This window comes from Brugia malayi (genome assembly GCF_000002995.4).
Source record: "Brugia malayi strain FR3 genome assembly, contig: Bm_v4_ChrX_scaffold_001, whole genome shotgun sequence".
Taxonomy (NCBI): domain Eukaryota; kingdom Metazoa; phylum Nematoda; class Chromadorea; order Rhabditida; family Onchocercidae; genus Brugia; species Brugia malayi.
This window is the reverse complement of record NW_025062479.1, coordinates 22060694-22086121: the sequence shown is the minus strand read 5'-3', so window position 1 is coordinate 22086121 and position 25428 is coordinate 22060694. Positions and strand designations below refer to the sequence as shown.

General features: G+C 31.0%; 5 protein-coding genes across 6 annotated transcripts; 3 read left to right on the top strand and 2 right to left on the bottom strand.

Moving 5' to 3' along the window:
* Positions 1-798: 798 nt before the first annotated feature.
* Bma-sec-22 (vesicle trafficking protein SEC22b, putative) lies at positions 799-2551 on the top strand (the record flags this gene model as incomplete). Its single annotated transcript, XM_001892407.2, has 5 exons — positions 799-969; positions 1260-1369; positions 1470-1630; positions 1929-2072; positions 2397-2551. The coding sequence occupies 5 exons, from the start codon at positions 799-801 to the stop codon at positions 2549-2551; spliced, it is 741 nt and encodes a 246-aa protein (XP_001892442.2).
* A 1215-nt stretch (positions 2552-3766) lies between these two features.
* On the top strand, positions 3767-7887 carry Bma-gsr-1 (glutathione reductase, putative; the record flags this gene model as incomplete). Its single annotated transcript, XM_001892408.2, has 13 exons — positions 3767-3903; positions 4076-4232; positions 4339-4454; positions 4904-4973; positions 5466-5572; positions 5660-5740; positions 5868-6054; positions 6428-6562; positions 6644-6755; positions 7037-7168; positions 7314-7447; positions 7580-7648; positions 7792-7887. 13 exons carry the CDS (start codon positions 3767-3769, stop codon positions 7885-7887), a joined length of 1533 nt encoding a protein of 510 aa, XP_001892443.2.
* Positions 7888-8629: 742 nt separating this feature from the next.
* On the bottom strand, positions 8630-9955 carry Bm7150 (15 kDa selenoprotein precursor, putative; the record flags this gene model as incomplete). The annotated part of the gene is made up of 4 exons (XM_001892409.2): positions 8630-8811; positions 8962-9025; positions 9174-9359; positions 9896-9955. The coding sequence occupies 4 exons, from the start codon at positions 9953-9955 to the stop codon at positions 8630-8632; spliced, it is 492 nt and encodes a 163-aa protein (XP_001892444.2).
* A 3486-nt stretch (positions 9956-13441) lies between these two features.
* Positions 13442-15890, top strand: Bm3338 (putative 38.1 kDa protein in RCK1-AMS1 intergenic region, putative; the record flags this gene model as incomplete). The annotated part of the gene is made up of 8 exons (XM_043075730.1): positions 13442-13463; positions 13612-13810; positions 14046-14218; positions 14574-14705; positions 14923-15005; positions 15180-15384; positions 15467-15591; positions 15759-15890. The coding sequence occupies 8 exons, from the start codon at positions 13442-13444 to the stop codon at positions 15888-15890; spliced, it is 1071 nt and encodes a 356-aa protein (XP_042931664.1).
* A 3728-nt stretch (positions 15891-19618) lies between these two features.
* Bm11304 lies at positions 19619-25386 on the bottom strand (the record flags this gene model as incomplete). Of its 2 annotated transcripts, none has more annotated exons than XM_043075729.1 (13): positions 19619-19726; positions 19885-20048; positions 20341-20517; positions 20613-20805; positions 20994-21122; positions 21552-21742; positions 21913-22018; positions 22117-22329; positions 22416-22580; positions 23050-23204; positions 23351-23533; positions 23969-24029; positions 25147-25386. In XM_043075729.1, the coding sequence occupies 13 exons, from the start codon at positions 25384-25386 to the stop codon at positions 19619-19621; spliced, it is 2085 nt and encodes a 694-aa protein (XP_042931663.1). The 2 variants fall into 2 exon arrangements, with proteins under 2 accessions (XP_042931663.1, XP_001892446.2); XM_001892411.2 differs by having other exon boundaries at positions 23357-23533.
* Between the last annotated feature and the right edge of the window lie 42 nt (positions 25387-25428).

Below are 25428 nucleotides of genomic sequence, written 5' to 3'. Positions count from 1 at the left end.
GTATAGCTGAATATTTTTAATAAGGTATTTCTGCTCAAAAATATAATTGATAGAAGCGATTAAACAAATCAAATATTTAATTTATTCAGTTTTTAATATCTGACTAATTTATAAGAACATATCACTTTCGTTGTTTCCTGTTTCCGGTTAGTAAATATGAAAATATTAGTGAAAGTGAATTTATATCTCAATGAACAGCATGAGCAAAATGAGATAAAGGATGTCTAAATTTGTCTACAAACTTTCCAGATTTATAAGAAATTTTTAAGATTTATAAGAAACGGTAAATGGACCAAAGAAAGTAACAGAAGGAAATTGATCTGGGAATGAATTCCTATATCGATCTGAAAGATATACTATTATGGCATGTCATAGAGTGCTCTCTCTTCCTGTTGTAACTAATTAGCTAATTAATTCATAGTATTCAACTCAACAATAAGTTATTTACACGTGTACGTATATGATGAGTTAATTAATGGTAGTTTTGATGGTATAAGTACTGGAAGACAACTCTATCTTTCTTTGTAGACTATGTAACTAGCTGTAAGACAACGCTTTGAATTGAATACTGCTAAGGTTTGAGTCACGCGATGGTACGTCTTCGCTGCGTGTCAATGTTATCGTTGAGATGTCTTATTGCATATTGGCTACGTGCATTAGACGTTTTCATGAATTACGTAAGCTTAGAGGCGTGTTCGTGCAGCCATGGAGAAGTTTCTGTGGATTGGCTCTGATAAATGACGTATCATTAGGGGAGGGAGTATTTTTCAAATCATTCTGATGACAGAATTCACAATTATGATTAGTGTACGCTTTTTCTATTCTGCATGTTGTCGTTATCAGGTTGGGAGAGATGAATTTCAGTTTACTTTTAGAGCTGTGATTTACACGTCAATGGTTTTGCTAACGCTAATTGCACGTGTATCCGATGGTCTCATTCTTGCAACTTCAATTGAAGGCAGCGATGAAGTTTGTTTGCTTGAAATTTGATTCATTTCAATTGAATTAATGAGAAATCCTAAGGAAGGAAAAACGGTTGAAAACCAGTGAAATGCATGTCTTAACCTTAGGTCGTGAATTATTTAGGCATCCGAGCGATTAATAAACATGCAGAATAAGAAAATGTCGCCTTTGGGCAAATTCAAAATGAAATATTTTGCAGTATACTCTTATCACATGTCTGATTGAAATTTCTGTTAAGAGGAAAATAGACGCTAAACCAAACACTTTTTGGTTGATAACTTAGATAATACTTTCAGCCGGATCATAATATGGTGAAATATACTAATCAGGCAAAGATGCTTTTTCGGAAGCTGAATGACAACAGTCCAACTATACATACTCTTGAGAGTGGACCTTATTATTTTCAGTTAGTTTTCTTCTTTTCAGTGTTCAGTATTTTTAGTAAAAATTCAGCCATTTTTGTTGGTATAACAGTCTTGGTGATATTTATTAAAGGTATCTTACAGCTACGTGATCAAAACACCAGTCTGCTCACTATGTCTCTGTGAAAAAAATTTTTCACGGAAATCTGCCTTTGCATATTTAGAAGATGTTACCGATGAATTTCTTGGTCAGAATGGCACACGCATAGCATCTGTCACTAGACCATATCATTTCATTGAATTTGGTTCGATTTTTCTATATATCCCTAAACTTTTAAATTTATACGTTTATTATCTTTGTAAATTATTGTGTTTCGCAAAAAAAAAAAAAAAAAAGTTGAAAAAAAAGTTGAAAAAAAAAAGCGTTTTTCATTTTAATACATATAGTGGCTTATGCTGTTTTTCACGGATTTCTTAAAATCGCTTACTTTTTAATAGCTACATTCTCCAAAAAGGTCCAATAATATTCAAAACTGTATTGCTAGTATTTGAGCAAGTGGTATTTTTTTGCTACTTATGCCTGTATTTAGTGTTAAACTGCAGATTACTATATACAACAAGCAAAAAGGAAATATGCTGGTAGGAGTCGTCATGCGATATCTGCAGTCAGTAGTGAACTACAAGATGTGACACGCATAATGGTTTCAAATATTGAAGATGTAATTCATCGCGGTGAAGCATTAAATAGTAAGTTTTTCGTTTACCGTTTTATTTGTTTACAATGCTATTAATAATTGAATAAATCGCAAGCATTTATTGACATTATAATTTTGGTTGCATTAATAAATAATGAATGCATATAATAGTCTTTTGTGCAGCAAATAAGTACACTGATTTTTTATTTTGCTGAAATAAGTAAATTAGATGATAATTCCGTAAATAAGATTTAGTTTGGCATACAGTTCCAACTTTTTGGATAAATTAAAACTTCTTGACTATCCGATTTGACTGAAATTTCTTGATAGTTTACGATTTACCAGAGCAGATTTATGAAATAACATTTTTGAACAGTTTTGGAGACAAGGGCAAATGACTTGTCGGATATCAGTAAGAAATATCGAGAAGATGCGAGATTGCTTAATCGGAAAAGTACGCTGTTCAAGGTAACTGTGCTTCTTTTCTTTGTAGGTTTTTTCGGTTTTGTTGCTCGTTACTTGTTCTGGTAGTTGCTTATTATCTTTTGTTATTTGTCCTTTTTATTAATGTTCCTCATTTCCTTTTTAATTAATTTATTTTTTCACTCATGTTTTATTCTTAGCATAAGTATAATTTATGCGAGGTGACGACGCTTTGTATAACTTTTCACGCAAATAGATTTCTTTGAATTCCTCAGTAATTTGAGTAAGAAACTGATTTTAGAAATCTATTATATGTTTCAATAGTTTCACATCAGGATTTTTCTGAAGCTAACTTACTAGAAAACATTGTTCTTTCTAAATTCTTAATTCATTTGGATGAATTGAACTTCAAGAACTTAAAAAGATAAAGATAGGCTATGAAATTGCTGATATTATGTTAGTTATCTTAGTAAGCTTACTTTGGACTAATAAACTTCTTTAAGATGTTTTGTTGCAAAAAATGCGGTTTTATCCTTGTTTATTTATACCACTGTTTCTTTCACTTTCTCAGATGTATTTCGGTAATAACTGGTTTATGTTTTGCTTTTTGTTCACTTATGATTAATAAACGATAAAATGTTTGAAACATTCATCTAGGTAGATTTGATTTTCGGAATGGATTAAAATATTTTTATATATGAATACATGATAAATAAATGTGCTACTTTTTTGTCTTATTTCCCTTCATTCTTTATTGATAAAGACATTGGCTTGTCTCAAATCGGTTTGACGATGATATTTATGAAAATGCGAGACACCTGGTGGTAGTAAGTTAGTAAGGTGATAGTAAGTTATTGTAGCGCTATGTATGTGTATATGTAAATGTTATGCTGGTTTTTATTATAAACTACAAGTGCATTATTTAGACAGTATTTTATCACAGTAAGTGCGCAATTGAGATGTTTTGAGAATTTGTTATAGTAAATAGTAAATGGGAAAGTCAGTGGTATGAAAATAAAAATTTAGGAATAACTGTTAATTCAACTTGAAAATCTTGAGAATCTTCATAGAATGACTCTCAACGTGTTCGAATAATCCTGAATTATGTGAAACACTTATAATTTAATTAATGCGTTGGAAGTGAAAGGTTGTGTATCCGATAAAAAATTCAACTTTCTCTTGCATAGTAAACATTTAACATTTGACATATTAGTTATAAAGAATTAAAAGCATGTCGAATGACTCGTTATAGGAGCGGAATCATTCTGGTTGACATAGTCATACCATACTAAGTTTTGCTCCGTGTGTAATTTACACTAATCGATGAATCGAGCACCCCTCATTTGTTGGTATCGTCATCGATTTGCTTGTTGGTTGTCTTCGATTGGTTCTGCGCAACTTCCCACACAGAAGTTTCACACATCAGTTTTGTTGAATTCCAAGAAATTCCTTAGTACACAGTAAGGAACATTTGGAATAGGAGACTGTTGCATGTACCAAGTCAGTGCGGATACATGTGTAAATTCCATGATAAAATATCAATCAAATTCATTCACTTAGTAAAATAAAACTTCATTTTCCTACTGGTTTATTTCTAGTATAGTTTTGCAAATTCGATATACTATTTTCTAGCAATAACACATATACTATGAGTGGGGATGATTCGATAAAAAGATACGACTATCTAGTAATTGGCGGTGGTTCTGGAGGTATTGCGAGTGCTCGTCGGGCTGCCGAATTTAAAGTATCTGTAGGATTAATTGAAGAAACGCGACTTGGTGGTACATGTGTTAGTTTTCTCTAATTTTATGTAGAAGATAGTTTCATATCCAGTTATTTTAAAGATAGGATTAAAATTAATTGTGTTGTGGATTTTTTTGTGATCATTTTTACAGGTAAATAAGGGATGTGTGCCAAAGAAAGTTATGTATAACTGCTCTCGCCATGCAGAGACAATTGCTGATCATTCCGATTACGGTTTTGACGTGACACTGAACGGTTTCAACTGGAAGTAGGTTAATTTCCTGCTTATTTAAATGTTTTTGCTGTTCGAAAGGAGACATCGAGAAATTAGAACAAATAGTATTCATCATCTTAACAAACATTGATATTTATAATCGATCAAAGTTGAAATATCTCCAAAGGATGCTTAAAATACAAGCGAAACTTTGATAATTCATTGTTTTAAAGATCTAGTAATAATGATTAGTGAGTAATGCATTGGAGGGGAGAAAACGATTGTTGGATAATTTTATTTTGACCCAGTACTTACGATCGAGCGATTAAAGCTTGCACATTAAGATTGACTTATAAAGTAACAAGAAGTCATTTTTTTTAAATTCTTTGCGATGATTCCTTCAACTTAGCATCTCTAGTATGTGTAGATTACACTTCATGATTGTTTGTTTTTTAGTAATAAATGCTTTTCAAAAGAAAATCACATGTTGTAATTTTGTTTAGAAAAATAAAGAATAGTCGTGATGCGTACGTCAGGCGTTTAAATGGAATATATGAATCAAATTTATCAAATGTTAGTCAATCTTTTTTTTCATACTTTTTCTCGAAATTTGTGTTTTGGCAAGCAAAGTTTTCAGTTACATTTTTTTTTTTTTTTTTTCATATAAATTAATAAAAAAATAATTCAATGATAAAATAAGGTTGCATTATTGCCATTTTACCATTTGTATTCGTGATTCGTTCATCACTGAAGAACTCAATTTATACTTTGAAATGTTTTGTTTTCATTCATTCATTTTTTTTTAATACAAAATTTTACATGTGAGATCTATTTGATATGCTTTAGTAATGATGCGAACATAAACATAAAATAAAAGATGAAATTAAATATAATTTATAGTTTATAACAGAAATGTGGGTGTCAATTATTATCTATTTTCAGTAGAGTATTTCACTTTGTTTACAAAAATTATTACAAACATTATTATGCTTCACTCAATGTATTGCAATGGTTTCACTTATTACTCAGTTTTTTCTTATTTTTTAAATTGTGCATCTATTTTAGTCACAAGTTGAATTGATTCGAGGAAAAGCATCGTTTACGAAAGATGGTGTCGTTGACGTAGGTGGCAAAAAATATTTCGGAAGGCACATATTGATAGCCGTCGGTGGGTAAGTGCGAATTAAATATTTTATTTTGAGTGGATTACGATAACTCTGATGAGATTTTATCACAATTTTCTTAATTTGCGATTGCAGATATCCAAAGAGGCCTGACATTCCAGGAGCGGAATACGGTATCGATAGTGATGGCTTTTTCCATCTTGATGTTTTACCTAAGTGAGTTTTTGAAAAAAACGCTTGTCTGCATTTTCTCATAAAGGCAAAGATACTATATATTCTTTGTTGCATATTGCTATTGTCATAATTCTAAATCATTTTTGTCCCTACAAAAATTGTATTGTAGACGTGCAGTAGTAGTAGGAGGTGGTTATATAGCGATCGAATTATCATCAGTATTGTCGGCATTAGGATCTGATGTTCATTTACTGATACGAAAACCAAGGGTTTTATGGAATTTTGATCACACATTGTCTGAATGCTTAACAGAATCCATTGATAGGGGGCCAACGAAACTTCACAAAAATACGGAAGTAAGTCTATTTGCTGTATCCGATTATATTCTAATTACTCATTAGTCACTATTCTTACTATAAAATTTTTCATCTGATATTTTGACAAAAATAGAACAGTATTTCAGATGGGATATCTGATTTTCTCAGGAGTATTTTAACTCCTGACTAATGGGCTAATATAATATTGTCTTATGGCTATAAAATGAATTAATCATAAATGGGAGAAATGATTTTCTTCAATGTACAAGCTTTTTGTGCGTTATAATAAAATCAAATGAATTAATGTGAGCACTACATTTAAGAGAATCTTTTTTTAGGGCGATAATGATTTCACTCATTAATTATGTATTGTTAATGCAGTCATAATATCTTATGATATGTACCGTTTCAGGTAAAATCAGTGGAAAGGAAGTCTGATGGATTACTCACTGTTAATACAACGAGTGGTATCATTAATGAAGTAGACAGTTTAATCTGGGCAGTTGGTCGCCTTCCTGCAACACGTGATTTAAATCTAGACTATGTGGTTTGCAATTTTATTTCAAATTTAATCTTTCGTTGCAGTTTGTCTCAAAATGAAGTCCCTAGAAATAGGGATATTTTATAGAATGTGAAAACTGATGAAAATGGCAATGTGATTGTTGATGAGTATCAAAACACTTCAACCAGAAATATTTACGCAGTAGGAGATTGCTGTGGAAAAGCACTATTGACACCAGGTTCTTTATTAAACCATTTTTGATTTTAGTGAGTATCGCTTGAAAAATGAAGCATGTGTTTCCGGCTTCATTTCATATTTTATTGTATTGCAATAAGTGTTTCAAAGTTTTCTGTCTTATTGAGAATATAAGAATACGCCATCTTCTCCTAGAACATTACAACTCCTGGTTAGAGAAATTCGAAGGATTATGATTAATTTTAGGAAGACATACTATTTGAAAAATATATGCTTTTATTTCAATAAATTTATACCAGTTAAACATTTTAATAAAGCTTTCAGTTGCGATTGCTGCTGGTCGATGTCTTGCCCACAGATTGTTCAACAATGAAATAAACAATCGTTTGGATTATAAAAATATCCCTAGCGTTGTGTTTAGTCATCCACCACTAGGAACCGTTGGACTTACAGAAGGTGAAAATCTTGTTACCTTTAATTTTTAACCTACAAAGCAAAAAATCGTCACAGTTAAGTTTCTCTACCATTTTTCTGCTCTATTATTTTCATGTTGGACATGTTTTTATTTAGTTTATATACAATTCAGAATTTTTGGTTTTAGCGCAAGCTGTTGATCAGTATGGGAAGAACAATCTTACAATTTATAAAACGAAATTCAACCCCATGTATTATGCTGTTACTCAGCACAAAGAGCCAACAATGATGAAATTAATTTGTGCTGGTGAAAACGAACGGGTAGGTGTAAATGTATCCTTTCGATAGAACTGGCATAATGTCAAATTTTGATGTCCTTTTTTTTTTTTTCAAATATTTACTTTCGAATTTCGAAATGGAACTCTATAGAACTCATGTGAATACTGCTTTTAGGTTGTGGGTTTACATATGCTTGGCGAGGGATGTGATGAAATGCTACAAGGCTTTGCCGTTGCCATCAAGGTAAGTTGTACTTCCAATAATTATCAAAAATAAGTAGTAGAAGCATAATTATCAAATTTCTCTTTCTGATTGTGCAGATGATTTTTATCTGCAAGTTCACTGCTGTAGGGAATTAAATTGAAATTTAAAAGATTCCTATTAAGATGGGAGCGACGAAGAAGGATTTCGATAATACAGTAGCTATTCATCCAACAAGTGCGGAGGAGCTAGTCACAATGCGCAATGGTGTCAAGGTCTGAAACAGCATGAGTATGTATCAATGAACCCGTAAAAAATTTTCCAGATTCATCAAAATCTCACAAATTGTTTATGTTACTGCAAAGTAATTGTTTTCCGTTGTGAATCTTTCTCTTTCAACAATAAAGTTCCTTCTTGATGAATAAGTTGGTGTACATCTTCAGAATTAAATTCTCTAATTTGATCATGAAATTAGTCAAAGGAAATTCAGTTTTTTCCTGTAGAAATAAAAGGATATATGAAGTTAGGCAATCTATTTACTTTGAATTTATTTAAAGACTATAGAGGAAAAGTTTGTAAACTACGCACCTTAAATTACGAGTTTCTCAGCAGTGTTCATGGAAGAATTAGCTAACAGCTAAGAGTCGAGTCATTGATAGATGGATGATGAAACAACGGATCATTTTAGAATATAAAACATATGATTTCTGCGTTAACCTGAGATTACCAATCATATTAATTATTGTTATTAAGATAAGCAAAAACCATGAAGATAGTATGTTATTAAAATAAAATGCAAAAAGATTCCCATTTATTGTCCTCAGAAGTCTTCTAAATCTTTCAACAACTATTTTGGAATCAAAATTATGGTTGAAAAATTGTGATATAGTATAAAATGGTGTACTATAAATAGTATAAAAAATTTTGTACTGTGGTATAGTATGGAAGCGAGAAATATTAGATTTCATACAAGAGTTGGAACTAAAAAGGACATATTGACAGATGATGCTGATCACTAGATCACTAGCACTCCAGCCATGTATTCAGAAATTCCGTAATTGTATCGGTATCCCATTTTTCGATATTCATGGTCTTTTGCACTTCTCCTTGAGCATCTAATAACTTAATTGTCGGTAATGTTCCTCGAACGTGATGAACTTTCACACAAGTTCCCCACTTCTTTACCATATTGGATTTGACAAACGCTGAAATACTTCATATATATTGGCTTTATATCAATATTTCAGTGAATACAATAATATGCTCCACTTTAATGAGATGCCATTGCACCAGATGAGAGCTATCGCGTAAAAAGAAGTTGTTCGGGTAACTCAGTGAAAACGAAGTTGACCAACCTTCCGCCTGGGGAAATCGTCCTAAGTTGCACTCACAAATCTCGATATGAGCTCGTGGATATTTCTAAAAGTAATTTCAAGCTAAATCAACATTGTGATAAGAAACATCACTACATCAATTTATTTTCTTATTATAATAAGAAAAAAGGGTTTTTAGCTTTCAGTTGATTTCCTATCATTATTGTAAAACCAACTAAGTAAAACTTTTATACTTCTTGTTCCATTTCTGCATAATCTTTCCTACAGCATGAATTACAGTCATCAACAAGCTCATCTAGATGAAACTGTGGCAGGTCCGCACAACTTGAGCATTGCAGTGATTCACTGTTGAAACCACGTTCCTGACAGGTTTGATGATCTAATTCACTGTAAACGAGTGGAATCATCACCACTATCTGCTGCAAATACACGCGTAAAATAGAAAGAAAAAGGGCTCATCATTCTTGCAATCTACAGCTGCAGTAATAATTTCGAAAAAATTCTACAGCAAATTTGAGTTATATAATAAAAAGAAAAATAAACAATTTGAATGAAACAAATTACTCTAACACACAAATAATTAATTAACACCATTAGAAACATCAGTTATATCATCCTTTCTCTCATATACTGCGTTGAAGCCTTTCATAAAATTGGCAACTTTCATGCATAACCAGCATTTATAATTTTGACTGCATTTATAGCACTTATAAATATGAGCATTTATAAAAATATGATAAATAAAAGAGCTATGATTAGATAAGAGAATCAATATGAGACAATTAAGGTTGATAAATGTTTATTTTTCATTAATTTTTTTTTTTTTTTTTCAATGGCTAGATAACACAATTTTATTAGAACTGTCATCCATCTTTCGCAACAAATAAATAATTGTGTTCGAAGCAGATGAAAACAGTATGAATATCTACTTAAATATTCTCATAAACAGACTTACCAAGAAAAGCTGTAAATAATTCATGAAATTGCTGGAATGCGTACCTGAACATGTCTTCATGACAGTCCATTCACTGTTTATGTCTGAAAAAAAAAAAATTGCTTTTTTTGCTAAGAAATGATACGATGGATTCATTCTATGGATCAACTTTAACTGTTCAGAGTGAATTTCACAAAACTCAATTATAAAATGAATCATATTCTAATCACCCTGTTCCTCCATCCTATCACCTCAAATTCCACTTCCCATCCTCTCGAAGCACTGATAAATCCCCGAACTTCCACTACGCAAATGCTCCGTCTCACGGGTTTTGAGACTTACGTCACATATGAACAAGATATAGACGTACGTGTACGATTGCTTGTGTACAGGAAATGCAAGTTACATGTTGTTGTTTACTTGTTTACAGTAAATACTCGCTACTGTTCACATCTCTGTGCAATTCTCAGCATTCCTTCCTCCACATGAAGAAAACATTGTGCTATCATTGTTGATGCATCTCTGAGGCAGTATTCTTGTCACACTTAATCTTTTTTTGTTACTAACTTTGTTTAAAATTTTAAAAATAAGTAAAGTAAGTGTTGTCCTACTTCTATGATTATTTGAGATGGATAACATTACTTATGTGCAACTATTACTACTGTCATCATTGGAAATAGTTCAAACAGTATTGATAGTATTAAATTCTCAAATACCATTTTTCGACTTTTTTTGTTTTTTCACAAATGAAAAAGGAAAAAGAAATATGTGAAGATTTAATCTCATTGTCAACGTTTTAGCTCCAACTATCCTACTAATTAACAGATTATTTCAGTTTCATTTTTTGAACTTCTTCCTGCAATAGATGTTAAGTTAGATAAACTCATTGAAATATTTTAAAGTATTTCAAAATCATCTATTGATTGTTAGGAATGAAATACCAAATGATTATTAGATTGTTTTTGATTGCACAATTACATTATTGATGTAAAATTATCTTCCTTATTAATCAAGTTGATTAATTCTTAAACATAAATAGTTGGCTAATATAAGATGGAGTGCTTTTTCAGCTTATCACAAAATGTTGATCATATTTAGTGTTTATCTAACTCATGATAATATAATGAAGAAGGGGAGAAGATAAAAAATGATCTGTTATCAGGATTATCGCATACTCAAGAAAACAAATATAAAACAAATCTATGAGAAAAAAAAAAACAAGAATTAAAAATAAAACCAGAAGCTAATACAATTTTTAATTATATAACAATGAAAAAATAGTTCAGTATTACATAGTTAAATCTCTTATTGTATAGTCAAAATTGTTATACAAGCATCAGTTCCTTATTGTATTAAAAATTATACAAATTAAACTATACAATAAGGAAAACGACAAATAGTTTATTTGATTTTATTTCTATCTCATTTGATGTGATGAAGCAATTCGATAATCGTAGCAGGATAGCTAGACTTTTTAAATAAAATTCAACTATTACTTTCCACTTCTTTTCGAGCATTGCTTTTTAAGCAATTAAATAATTTACTAATATGTGTGTGTGTGTGTGTGTGTGTGTGTGTATGTGTATGTTTGTGTCTGTGTGTGTGTATTTTTGTTTCGAACTACATTCCACAAAGTTCAACTCCACCATATTAAACTTATTTTTATTAAAATACACTCTTCTTCGAAACTGACTTCTCCCTCTCCCTCTCCCTCTCTCTCGCTCTCAAAGCTAATATTCTTCGTAAGTATCAATTGCTAGCTGTTCAATTTTTTATTCTAAAATATCATAGAGAGTAATTTTATGTTTAATTTGCTGTATTCCTTATGAAATATGAAAAGTTGCAAAATGTAATGTATTGATGATTTTTTTTTTTTGTAACTTTAGACAACTAAAATGACAAAAAGTTTAAATGTTGAAACAAACAAGCTTAAGTGATAGGATAAAAAAAGTGTCATTGTCATTATTAATACAAATAAAAGCTATCCATCATATCATACAAATTCATAAATTGAATGAGATATTTTGTGAATTCTTTCTGCTGTCATCATTTATTCTCATTTTTTATTACTTTTTCAAAAAAAAAAAAATGAAACAATGAAAGAATTATCACAAATGGAAAAATGAGGGAAGGAAAGAGGAATAAAAAGCCATTTGAAAAGTGTTATTATATTATATCTTTTATATCATCTACATAATCTACGATTAATTAGAATCGTTTTTGAATTTATATTAAATTAGATACGAAAATAATTCTTAATTTTACAAATGAATTATTATTCATAAAAAAGAGCTATTCATAGTTGAATTACTGAATACATCAAATTCTAAGTTTTTCTTTTCATTTCTTTTTTCTTACATAAAATTATCAAACTAGATTAATGAAAAGATTTGAAATATTTCATTTTTCTTTTTATATTTCTCAAAAATTACTACATTTCTAATCAATTCACACAAAGGTTTTTTGTTTGTTTGTTTGCTTTTTTTTTTTTTTTTTTTCACGAAAGGAAATTTTCGCAAAAATTTTGTTTTAAACTCAAATATCACATTCTTACTATAAATATTTTAACAAAAATCTATACGTAACTGCAAAATTTCGCATTGTTTTATATATATATATATATATATATATATATATATATATATATATATATATATATATATATATATATATATATTTTTACACACACTCACATACATATACAACATACACGTGTGTATGTTGTATATGTATGTGATGTATGTATGTATGTATATATATATATGTGTTCATGTATGATATGTATTCGTGTATGTGTATGTAGGTGTATGTGTATGTGTACTCATTAATATTAATCCATGCAGAGGAGGTTGACATTGTTGTTGGCACTAATTTTGCTGCCCACTTTTAGGGCTGTCATTCCTTCTGTCGATCAAATCAAGCGCTCCTGTTCACATTATTGTTGTGCGTAATTGAAAATTAAAAGAAAAATATTTATTTATTCTTATTTATCAAATAATTCAAATATTTCAAATAATTTTTAATATATTTCTTTAATTTCTTCCTATTAATTTTTTTCATTTATAATATTTAAAAAAATATTGATTAATATTCAATTTCTAATCTAAATTATGGAAAAAAAAATTTTATTAATATATATATATATATATATATTTTTTTTTTAAATTGATTGAAAATATATTTGAAGCGTATAAAAATTAAAAGCAAATTAAAATGATAATATAAATGCTATAAAAAGTTTGTAAATGTATCAACTACATAATTCATCAGCATTCCTAATTTAACTTTTTTAAAATGCATTTTAATCTTTTCTAAAATATTATAAAATTGTTATAATATTATAAAACTATTCATACAATCACATTTTTTGCATTCTTTTTCAATTGAAAATATACTCGTTTCTTTGATGTAAAAAAAAGACAATATTTATTGAAATTGAAGTGAATAAGTGTAATTGTTTTTCTCATCTCTATGATATATCACTTTGTTTGCAAAAAAAAAAAAAAGAACGACGAATTCCTTTTGCAAACTCAAATTTTATTTTTTAGTGTTTTTGTGATAAAAAGAATGGAAACGAATCAAAATATCAGTGAGTTGTGTTTTTTTTTTTTTTTTTTTTCTCTTTTTTTTGTTGAAAAGAGACAATAAAATATTAGTAATAAGTTAGTTAGACATTTTCAATCTGATAAGTTGAATAAAGATTAATTTAAAAAAATTAAAAATGATAAATATTGCAGGAGTGCTTGTTACCGGAGCATCAGGTTTTATTGGAATACATTGTGTTCATCAACTTTTAAAGGAAAATTATACTGTACGTGGTACCGTACGTGACCTTAATAATCATTTTAAAATTGATCCACTGAAACAGCTCGAAGGAGCAGCTGAACGTTTGGAATTGGTTGAAGCAGATTTGGAAAATGATCAAGGATGGTCTCAGTTCGTTCTGTTATTTATTTTATCATCTTTATTACTTAATTAATTAACCTGTTATCAATTCCTTTCTCTCTCTCTCTTTCTTTTTCCCTTTCTACAAAGAGAGAGAGAGAACTAAAAATTCTAAAATTTCTTCCTGTCCTATTTCATTGAAGAATGTTTAATCATTCGTTTCAAGTTCATTTCATTTTTTTTTTTTTTTTTTCCATTCATTTTCACTGTTTTTTAATCTTTTCAGAGCAACAGCTAATTGCACCTATGTTTTGCATGTTGCGAGTCCTTTTCCAATTGTCACGGATGAATCAGTCATTTCAACTGCAGTAGATGGTACTCTTCGAGTATTACAAGCTGCTGCATCAAATTCATCTGTAAAAAAAGTTGTTGTTACTAGTTCTTGCGCTGCTATTAATGGTAAAATTTTTGAAAATTAATTTCTCGAAAAAAAAAAAAAGTAGCACAAAATAACAAGAATAATTTTGATTATTTGAATAATTAGATAATGTCATTAGTCCATTCGAATTTTATTTCATATGAAATGGCGAAAGGAAAATACAAATTAGCAATTAAGTCATTGTGCATACATCGATCGATCTTAATTGATTCAAACATTATAAACAACAATAAAATAAAAATGTTTAAGAGTTGTTTTCTTTTTTTTTTTTTCTCTCTCTCTCTCTCTCTTCACAAATTAACGACAAGAAATGAAAATCACTCCGTAATGAGGAAAAAACTTAAACAAATGCACTGAGATTATTTGACATTGTAGAAGGTCACGCAGATATGACGCGAACATTCAACGAAAATGATTGGAGTAATATCGATTCGACAAATGTAAATAATTATGTGAAAAGTAAAACACTTGCAGAAAAAGCTGCATGGGATTTTGTTCATAAGGAAGGTTACTTTTTACTAGAGATTAATTTTACTACATCTGAATTGTCCTCTCTGATAACTCATTTACAATTTGTACTTAAAAAATCTTTTTTATTATGTTAAATAAAACTGTGAAACAAATGAATTCGAATCATTGATGAAATAAAATGATTTTTAAATTTTTTTAATTTTTTTTTTTTTTTTTTAAACTCGAAATTATCCAATTACTTTTCAACTTTCAGACATTAAGTTCAAGCTAACTGTAATCAATCCGGCACTTGTTGTTGGACCTCTCCTTCATAATGTACAAGGAACGAGTATCAGTGTAAACTTATCCTTACTAAAAAGTTATAAAACAACTGAAAAAAAACTTTTAACTTTAGTTTTTCTCTTTTCTAGCAAAACAATGTTATTAAATTATATTTGATCATTTGTGATATCGATGTTATTCCACTAAAATTGATTAGTATAAATTCAATAATTTTTTTTTTCTTTTTAGATAATACGTCGTTTTTTGAACAATGAAATTCCCGCAGTACCAGCAGTTCAATTTGGTTTAGTAGACGTACGTGATATAGCACAAGCACATATTCGTGCTATGCGAGAACCACGTAGTGATGGATTACGAATTTTATTAAGTTATCAACCAAGTTTCTGGTTTCTGGATATTGCCAATGTTCTACGTGATGAATTCTCATCGCAAGGTTTAAATAAATTTATTTTCCATTGATATTTCACCTATCACTTATGATTGTCTCAATAAATTGATCATCTCATTAATTTCAGGTTACAGTATCCCAAGAATTACAGTGCCATACCCGATAGCATGGCTTTATTCATTGTTCAGCAAGGAAACAAAGCAGCAAATACTAAGTCGTTTTGGCAATGAAGTACACTTCGATAATTCTCTCGTAAATTATCATAATCTTATCAATTATCTTTTTTTCTAGCTCTCAATAATAATAATAATAATTGATGATCTTATTGATTTCAGGTTACAGCATCCCGAGGTTATAATATCTCAATAATAGCATAAAAATTGACAGTTTGCTAATTTGACTAAACTAACTTATTTCAGGCAAAAGATATTCTTGGAATAGAATTTATAGATCCTAAAGAATCGATCATTGCTATGGCATATGATATTATCGAACGCAATATGGCACCAAAACAAAAAAATTACAAAGGACCACCTGCTAAAACTTCTTAAAAGGTATGAAATGATAAATACATCTTTAATTGCACAAAAAAAAAAATTTTTTTCTTCTTAATTCAATTTATGCAAATTTCTTCATTGCTTCTACTAACTATAACTACTTAAATATGCTAATTCCATTAAAACTACTCCCTTGTAAATGATTGCTTTGTCTAGGAAAGAATTGGTGAAGTTAATCAGTCCTTCTGCGATATTTCCAAGTTATAAAGTTACAAACTGATATGCAATTTATTATAAATTATCAAATTTTCCTGAATGTAATTCAAAATAAATTCATTATCGTATATTCTTCAAGTGGGATTTTCGGAAATTAGGAAAGAAAGATTAGCAACCATAGAGTGAAAGGTGTTTAAAAAAAAATTTTTTTTTGGAATGGCACAACTAACCATATAGAACTTTGTTGAACAAAAAACGAAATCAAAAATTTAACACAGAAAATTTTGATATAAATTCCAACATTCCAATTTAGGCAATGTTAGATTTTTCATTTCTCAATATTAGAAAACAGAAATAATGACGAAATGTATCTTCAATTCAAATATTTAAAAATAAAAAAGAATTTTAGAACTTAATTGGATCACTGAAAATTATTCTATATTTCATTGTAAGTGCTATGTATCGAATAATGAAATAAATTTTATCAAATAAATCTCTTGCTTACATGTTACTTTAACTCTTCCAAACAATCAATAATTATTGTTGTGCAAAAAAAAAAAAAAAAAGTTTTCCTTCTAAATTTCACTGTAGTAGAACAAAATTAATCTAAAAGTTATATTTTTGTCATCTATTCCTGAAATAATGCATAGAAAATAGTCCAATAAATTTTTTGATGCTTTTTAAGTTTAACATCGATTGCTATTCACAACCTTTCATTGATTATTCATTTCTTTGTGCTCTATTTTCACATGTAATAATATTACTTTTTTCAGGTGTTTTATATTCTGTTTTCGGGTTTCCGAATCTGTGGGATATATTAAAACTAAGAATTTTAAAATCTACTATATATATATATATGTAAAACAAAAATGTTCCCTACTATTTTCATGTTCCGATTTCTGAAGACTTTCAAATAAGAAATTTTTTAAACAGAAAAAATTCAAACATTACGACCAACAACTCAAATTAGTCTTTGCATCATTGAAATGCTTTTGTCTATCTCTTATCAAATTCCATTGTTAAAATATTACTAGTGGTTTTCCCCTGTATTTTTCATATAACGACACCAATTAATTTCAAGATAATACGACGACAATGCACTGAACATTGTAAGCACCTTATTAAGTCTAAGAAATGTTCAAAGTTTAAGCATTAAGAATTAAATCATTAATCAATTTCGTATTTTGCAAGAATTCCGAGTGGTAAAAAGAAGTCCACCATTTTCAGAGACTTCCCGGGATTAATCTAACTGAAAACAATCAGATTCCTGCATTTCAGCCCGACAAGCTTAAAGATTATAACTTATATTTTTGATGTTTAGCAACTGAAAACCGTTCGACTTTTTCGACACGTCATCAGTTTCATTTCTGATAGTTTATTATCGTTCATGGATGAAAAACACCTCAAAATAAGGATACAAATGAAAGGAAAAACTGCAACCAACAAGGAGCATGAATAGAGGATACAAATCATTTCAAACAATTACATATAAATTGGAAAAAACATTTTAACACGGTTTTGGGGGGGGGAGGGAAAAAAACAAACGAGTGAAGAGCAGGAAAAAGTCAAACATAATGAAAAAACGCAGGGAAAAGAACGTCGTTAGAACATAAAAGGTATGCAGTGGATAAATTAATTAAAAGACAACACCTAACAATATGCAAAAAATGTAACTTCCAAAAAACTCAAAGAATATAAAAAATACAGAATAACTAGCAGAAAAGTAAAAAAGAAACATAGTCAAAAAGTTCAACATTTAAGGAGGCTATCATGAAGAAAAATATTTATGCAAATGATATAGCATAAATGATCAGTCAGCTCCCTGTGAAATTGCGTAAAACCTGAAGGGAAAGAGGGAAAGAAAAGGGAAAGGGATTTACGGTGCTATGAGAAAAAAGAATAATTTAAGGTGAGAATGAAAGAGAAAGAGAGGGAAAGAAAAAAAAAAAGAAGGATTTGCAATTAGAGATAAGTACCAGGAAAAAAAAATGATGTTACTAAATTGAACAAAGTCCTGATTTCTTCGAGAAGTGAACAACACAGTGTCGAACATATGAAATTAACAAAATAAGCCAACCAACAGAAAACACAAATGAAAATGAATAACCAGACACATAACACATATTATGTCCCATCATACATAGGCGTTCGCATTTTTCAAGAAAAAAAAGAAATTCTTGCACTATTAAAATGGTAATCAATAAATGATTAAAGAGAAATTTATAAAAAAAAAAAAAAAAAAAAAAAAAAAAAAAGCATAGAGGGGGGGAAAACAAGAGCAAATAACAGCAACACCCGTATAGCTTTGAAAAGTGGATTTTTGATCATAATTACGACATCGTCATACATCAATCAATAGAATGTTGTATGCCATATAATGCACACACATATATATATATATAATTTTACCAGAACAGATCAATCATCAGAAAGAAAAAACTCTTTTTCATATTCTCTTCTTTCACTAGTGATAATCTTCATGTATAGTACTTGTGAAGATGTCTCAAAGAGAGAGAGAGAAAAAAAAAGAACCGACAAATAAAAAGTCAGCAAAACAAAATAAGCCCAAAATCATGATTCCCTATCAATAAAATAATTATTATCATCTTCATTATCATCTGCAACAGTCATCAATTGTAACAAACGATCAAAACAGTGAAGCAAAATGAACGCATGTATGAGGATGACCAGAAGGTAACAGCAATTAACAACGTAGTGTCAAAACAATCATTTGAATAATCAACATACCGGTGATAACATTATTATCGTCATAAATCCAACAAGACATCTATACGGGCAGTGAGAGTGCTATTAAAATCATTACTGCAAAAATTAAAAAATAACTCAACTATCATCAAATTATAACAATATATTGGAAATGCATTAGTAGAACACAAGCAATTTTAACTTCGTAAAACAAAAAATTATTATGTAAAATCCACCAAATAATCTAAAAGAAAAAACAACGGGGAGGCGAAAAAATAAAAAACAATTTGAACAACGCATTTTGCGAGAATTATTGGATACAAAGCAGTATAGCAATAGCATTTTTTTTCAAGAAAAAAAAAGCACAGGGAGATCTCCTGAATATTCAAAACATATTTCTTCAGCCACAATAATAATAATAATAAAAAAAAAAAAAAACGAACCACCAACTGATGAAAAGGGTAACCATGTGTCTACGAATAACCAAAAGAAACAAGGCAGAAGTGGCCTAAATTCTATTACGAACTAAAATTGAATATTGTGTAAGTAATCCATCCAAAACAGCTATTCTTATATAGCAAAAACTAGTTGTGGAACATAAAAGAGCTCAAACTTCTGTCTGTTAATTATGAATAGTACATGCCACTTATTTATAGTTCCCCCTCATGAAAAGAACTACAAAGCGAACACATTAAAATTATATGTTATCCAACAGCAAACACTGTGTTGTACTTCTCGAAGAATTGACGACCTGTTCCGATTTAAAAGTGTCAAACAAGAGGAATTTAAGGAAAAGAAAGAAGAATAAGAAATAATAAAGTAATAAAACATGTCAACTTTCAACTTTCATCATTACTGCCTTAATATTGTTGCTGGAATTGATAACCTCCCTGAGGCTGTGCTTGCGGTGTTCCGTAACTGAACTGATTTTGTGCTGTAATTGGCTGAGCACCATAAGCGCCATATCCCTAAAAACAAGGTAGTTTAATTATAATATGACATATAGTTGATAAAAATTTCCATTTTTATTCCACTTATAATGTTTCCAAAGAATTTTCCTATAAAAAAGTGACAATCTATATTTCTTTCATGAATCACGGAAAAAATTATTATTTTGAAAACTTACCGGTTGTTGAGGTCTTGCTTGTGCAGCTGGTTGTTGTGCAGCAGCAGCAGCAGCAGCGGCAGCAGCAGCATTTTGCTTCAACTGATTTTCGATAACGGCTGCCTGTTCATGCATACCCATGCTACGATAATACTCTGCCCACTGTGCACTATAATCAGGTTGACCTGAAAAATAATGGATGTAATGAAATGCACATCTTAAAATCTTCAAATACTTTGAACAGACTTCAGCGAAATAACGAAAAATATCCTTAGTATTCTCCTTCATAATTTTCATAAAAATTTTGAAATTTATGAACGAAATTAACAATAAGTGTATTAGATAGCATAAGTCAAATGCGTTGTCACAAAGATGTTTGCTAAAATTATTACAATTAGGAGACACTTCCATATCTATCCAATCATTCTCCCATAAAAAACCCAGAAATTCCTTTTCTTTTTATCGCATACTGCATACCTGTTTGCGGATTTACTGCTGGAGCTGCACTTGTCTGCGCTGGTTGTGGTTGCGGTTGTGCTGGTTGCTGATACTGGGTAGCATACGCCCCCTGCTGATAACCAGGCTGCTGTTGTCCTTGTTGTCCATAATATTGCTGATTCCAAGCAGCTTGTCCGGGATCACTTTGCTGATGACCTAAAACCGCAGCATCATTGTTATACAATTATTGTATTACGTGCACCCTTTTTATCCAGTAACAAAATCCCTTCATGTTCAAACACAGCATTTACCAAAAGTAGTGTTCCATTGCGCTCCTGCTTGTCCACCAATACCAGCGCCAGCAAATTGTGCGTTACCATTACCATATCCTTGAGGAGCACTTGGTACAGTGTTATGTCCAACTCCAAATGCATCACCACCCGCCCCTGGACCACCCTGTCCATGAAACTGTGGTACTGGCGTTCCTGGAGCAATATCACCAACCTAAAAAAACTTTTTTTTTTTAGAGCAATTTCCCGTTAACTATGACTATACAGCAAGACCCAGGCAGACATCAAATGACCCAGTGTCGTACACATGCTACATTGATTAAATACAATCCTCCTTCCAAATAACGAATTTCATAGAAAGGCAGCAGAATTAAGAAAAAATTTTTGGAATAAATGAAATACCTTGATACGAATAATATGTTGTGCATGATGGATTTGATAAGGTGTTCCTTTTATAATAAAAACTTTCTCGGATGCATTCGGCGGCGGATCTCGTGATAATTCAACATGTGCTCCACTTTCCGCACATATCTTAAAAGAGTTCTGGAAGTCTGTGATGTCAGCCAGTTATTCAGTTACCTATGAAATTTACAAACAAGTCTATTATTCATACCACACAAGCGCCATAATTTATTTACGCAGTGTGTCTGAGAAAATAACTAAAGAAGACCTGAGTTCCAAAAAAAAAAAAAAAAAAAATATTACATACACCAATTATCATTATCAATTATCACAACATAACCAAATTATTCATTTTTCTTTGGAAGATGAACGCAAAATAAAAGGAAGAAATATAAATGCATTAATACTGAAAAGACAGAAATGCTCTGACACTTCCAGGCAATGCGATTAATGCAACTGGAAAGAGAGAACAATAATAAACAAGAAGATTTCACCTATTAAAATGTTTGATATCTGAAGACTTCTATTAAAAAAAACTATGAAATGAACAAAGATTACTTGTTTAATAGTTTCGCCTCCTTTACCAATCACCAATCCCGTTTTGTTCGATGGAACGTGCATGTAGAACATCTCCGCACCACCTGCAGCACCACTCTTTTTGACGAGTTCGGAAATGAACTGCGTCGCTTTTGCAATCTGTTCAGCAGTGCCCTGAATGACAGCACATCGCTCTTGCGCTGTCTGATCATCTGCAATAAATCGATATGCAAAACTTCTCAGTTTTCACCTTCCTTTGCTTTAGTAGTAAATGGAATACGTTTTATCACTTCATATAAAATGCTTTCCAGAGAACAGATTAAAAATTTGAATACCAGGAAAATAATACATTATTGCCCTAATCAAGAGTTAAAAAACAAACCATCAGGTTTAAACTGGATTTTAGCTCCTGATTCAGCAGCAAGACGCTTAATCGTCTCTCCACCTTTTCCAATAATCATTCCAACCGAGGCACGAGGAACAATTACCTAAAATATAGTTGTATTATCAGTAAAACAGGTGGATGCTGTCGCATTGTAAACTCATGTAATTGCCATTAAGCCAGCCGGAAAATAAAAAATCTTACTTCGCCAATCGAACGCTGTCCACCGCTTATTCCGAATGATCCAGGGAAACCGAAATGTCCAGGCGGATGGTCTTCACGCGACTGCAAAATTTCTTCAACCATTCTCCGAGCATTCTCTACTTTTTCAGGATCACCAGTAATACGCAAAGGTTTTGGTTGTCCTCCACTTTCTTGGTTTTCTTGTATCATAACCATTTTAACACCAGTTTGCTCCTGAAACATAATAACAGGTGGCAAAAATAGAAAGTAGTCCACGAAGATTACAAGATCGACAATGTCAAACATTTCTATTGACGCACCTGAATATTTTTGATTGTTTCTCCTCCTTTTCCAATTACGAGGCCACATTTTGCACCAGGAATAAACATCTCTTGAGTTATTTGACGGCCAGTACCAACAGGTATACCACCATCAAAATGGCCTGCTCGGTTCGGCGGAGGACGATTTCCTGCTCGAGCTATTACCTGAAAGCAAGCACAGAAATTACATCATTATAATTCTACGTTATAAATATGTTGATGTAATACCTTGTAACTCCTTCTACTTTCAAAATCTTCAAAAAAAGAAAAAAAAAAAAAAATCGAACAACATCAAAATGTAGGCTAAATTTAGTAACAGTATTACATAGTACTAAATCTTCAACATTCGATAAAAAGGCGCGAAATGCTATACAAAAGGGGACAACTATTAGTAAATGACGCAACTTGACCAATAATCTAGAAAAATCGAAAGGGTAAAACCGCCGAGAGAAATCGACTGCAATAGTTAGGAGTATTAAATTCTATAAACGGAAATTTGCAGCAAATTACTGCAACTCAATATAATACACAGAAAAATTGGCAGAAAATTTACACCGTAATATCAGCTAAATACATTTCCTACCACTAATATGAAACGCAAAAGAAAGAGAAACATAACGAGGCAAGAATCAACCTCATTTATCATTGCCCTTGCGCGATCTACGGACATTTTACTGCCTTGTAAAGTACACTGGCGCATATTGTTCCCATCTGATTCGGGTGACATTTGTACGCGACAGTTGGTCTGTGACTGAATCTGTGATATTTGTTCACCACCACGGCCAATCACTATAAGAAATAACATCACATTATTGTTTGTAATTAAAGAAATTCAGAATTAAAGATAAATTCAAAATTTGTCAAGTGAAAAAAAAAAGAAAAAGAAGGAAAAGAAAAAAACGGTAAATGAGCACAGACTACAGCAAAACATCTACCATTACCAAGGCCAACACAGTGGTCCGGAACCTCCATTGTTTCCATAACAACTTCTCCAACACCTCCAACTGGCGGCATACCGCCTGCAGCAACGTGACCCGGACCTCCAAGTGTTGAGATTTGCATGCTCCCGCCCATGTCCATTGTGTTTCCAGTGATATTAACCCTTTTGGTTGGATACACTGAAAAAAATGCAAACGAATTCTCCATTCCAAAAACAGAAATTGCATATTAAATTTCAGCTATTTTATATTTGTATACCATGCATGCAAAAACACCAAGAATATAATATACGCACTGCAAATATAGAGTTTTAAATAATATGCACAATTGCACTGATAAAATTGACAAGTTGAAAATCAGCCGTTTCAAAATTAATCGAAATAATTCACATCAACAACCAAAATCCATAGAGAAAACGTAATCGATTTATGTACGTATTTATGAAAATTGAAGACTTCACTTTAAAAAATCCATAAATTGCAATGAAATACCGTATAAACGCGTATTACACCGTCAAAAACGGAACGTCTCAACGCAATAAGTTCCTAATATGAAAGTGTGACTGTTTAACGCATCAATGTATGCAAAATAACAAGTGAATCACTGGTACGTACGGTTAGATGAATCGTCCGAATTCGGTCGTTTCTGCGGATTCGAATGTGAAGAAGCAGCGAGCTAAACATAACAAGCAAAATATGAACATATACTATAAATGCATGTACAATCAATTATCACTTATGATATCATGAATAAAAAAATATAAGCATCCTCTTATTCTAAAAAAATGTCACGTAACATCAAACTTACGATAAAAATCGAAGTACTGCACATATGGCAAATATTTTTATTTCATTCCAGACAACAAATTTCCAAAACCAAATGGCATCATCATTATCATCATCATTATGCAGGAGGCATTCAGTCCAATTTGATGTCATAACTTTGGATGTTAATCTTTTCATAGTGGGTCAACATAACCGTACCACATTGTAAAACCATAGGAATTTTTTACACTACATCTCCGAATGGGAAATTTTCCGAAGCACCCAAAATGAAATGAGAACAAAGTTTTAACATTCGTTTTTTCGAAAAGCTACAATTTTTTCCTGTCCATAGAAGGGTGGCGATTTGCCAAGCATATAAATAAATAAATAAATATATGTATATAATTCACTACTCTGATTAACAAACAGAATCTAGCGGTGATTTCGCATTCGTCTCAAAATCAATTTCAAGCAAATACGTGAAAATATAGCAATATAGTCTAAAATTTGAAAAAAATCATTGGTCCTGTAGATTGAATGCAAAAAGTGATATAAACTACGAAACAACACAATCATTCCTCTGTTCCTAAACCTAAGCAATAACATCCTTGAACTGATAACCACAGTCCCATATTTTACAGAATATAAGGAGACAAAAGGTCTTCAACTTGACCTATTCAAATGCATTATTATACTTTCATCCAACAAAACAAAACGTTTGTAACAACGCATTTGTTAAATGTGCAAATATTTCAATTTCATCGCTAACAGTACTATATGATGGCAATAACGGTAAGTGATGCAGTGATTTTCGAACTCAATTTTGCCTAGTCATTTCCCAAAATAAGCGGACACAGAAAGGTTGATCTAGATGAAAAAAAAAAATATCACGAAAACTTCTGCAGGGAATTAATCAAAATAATAACAGTAATAAATACCGAAAAACTTTATACGGTATACTCCAAAATGCATAACACTGCACTTCATTAATGTGATCTCAATTTTTTGAGAATACGAAATTAGCATACCTCTTTAGCGCGTTGCAATGCGTCCTGAATAGCGTCGGTTGAGATTATGCCTGTAGACATGCCGCGACAACAGCCATCAATGGAATTCAAACTACTGCCTGACGAAAAAAAAAATTGTACGACACAGAATCTTTCCAAACAGCCCCGATCTGGAATGATACCAAAACCGGTGACAAGCAAACCAGTAACTATGGTATCAGGGCTTACTAAATCAGAGTTGATTAATGACCATCTGATCATTCAATTTCATCACTGCCAAAATGTTGTACACCATAAACGATG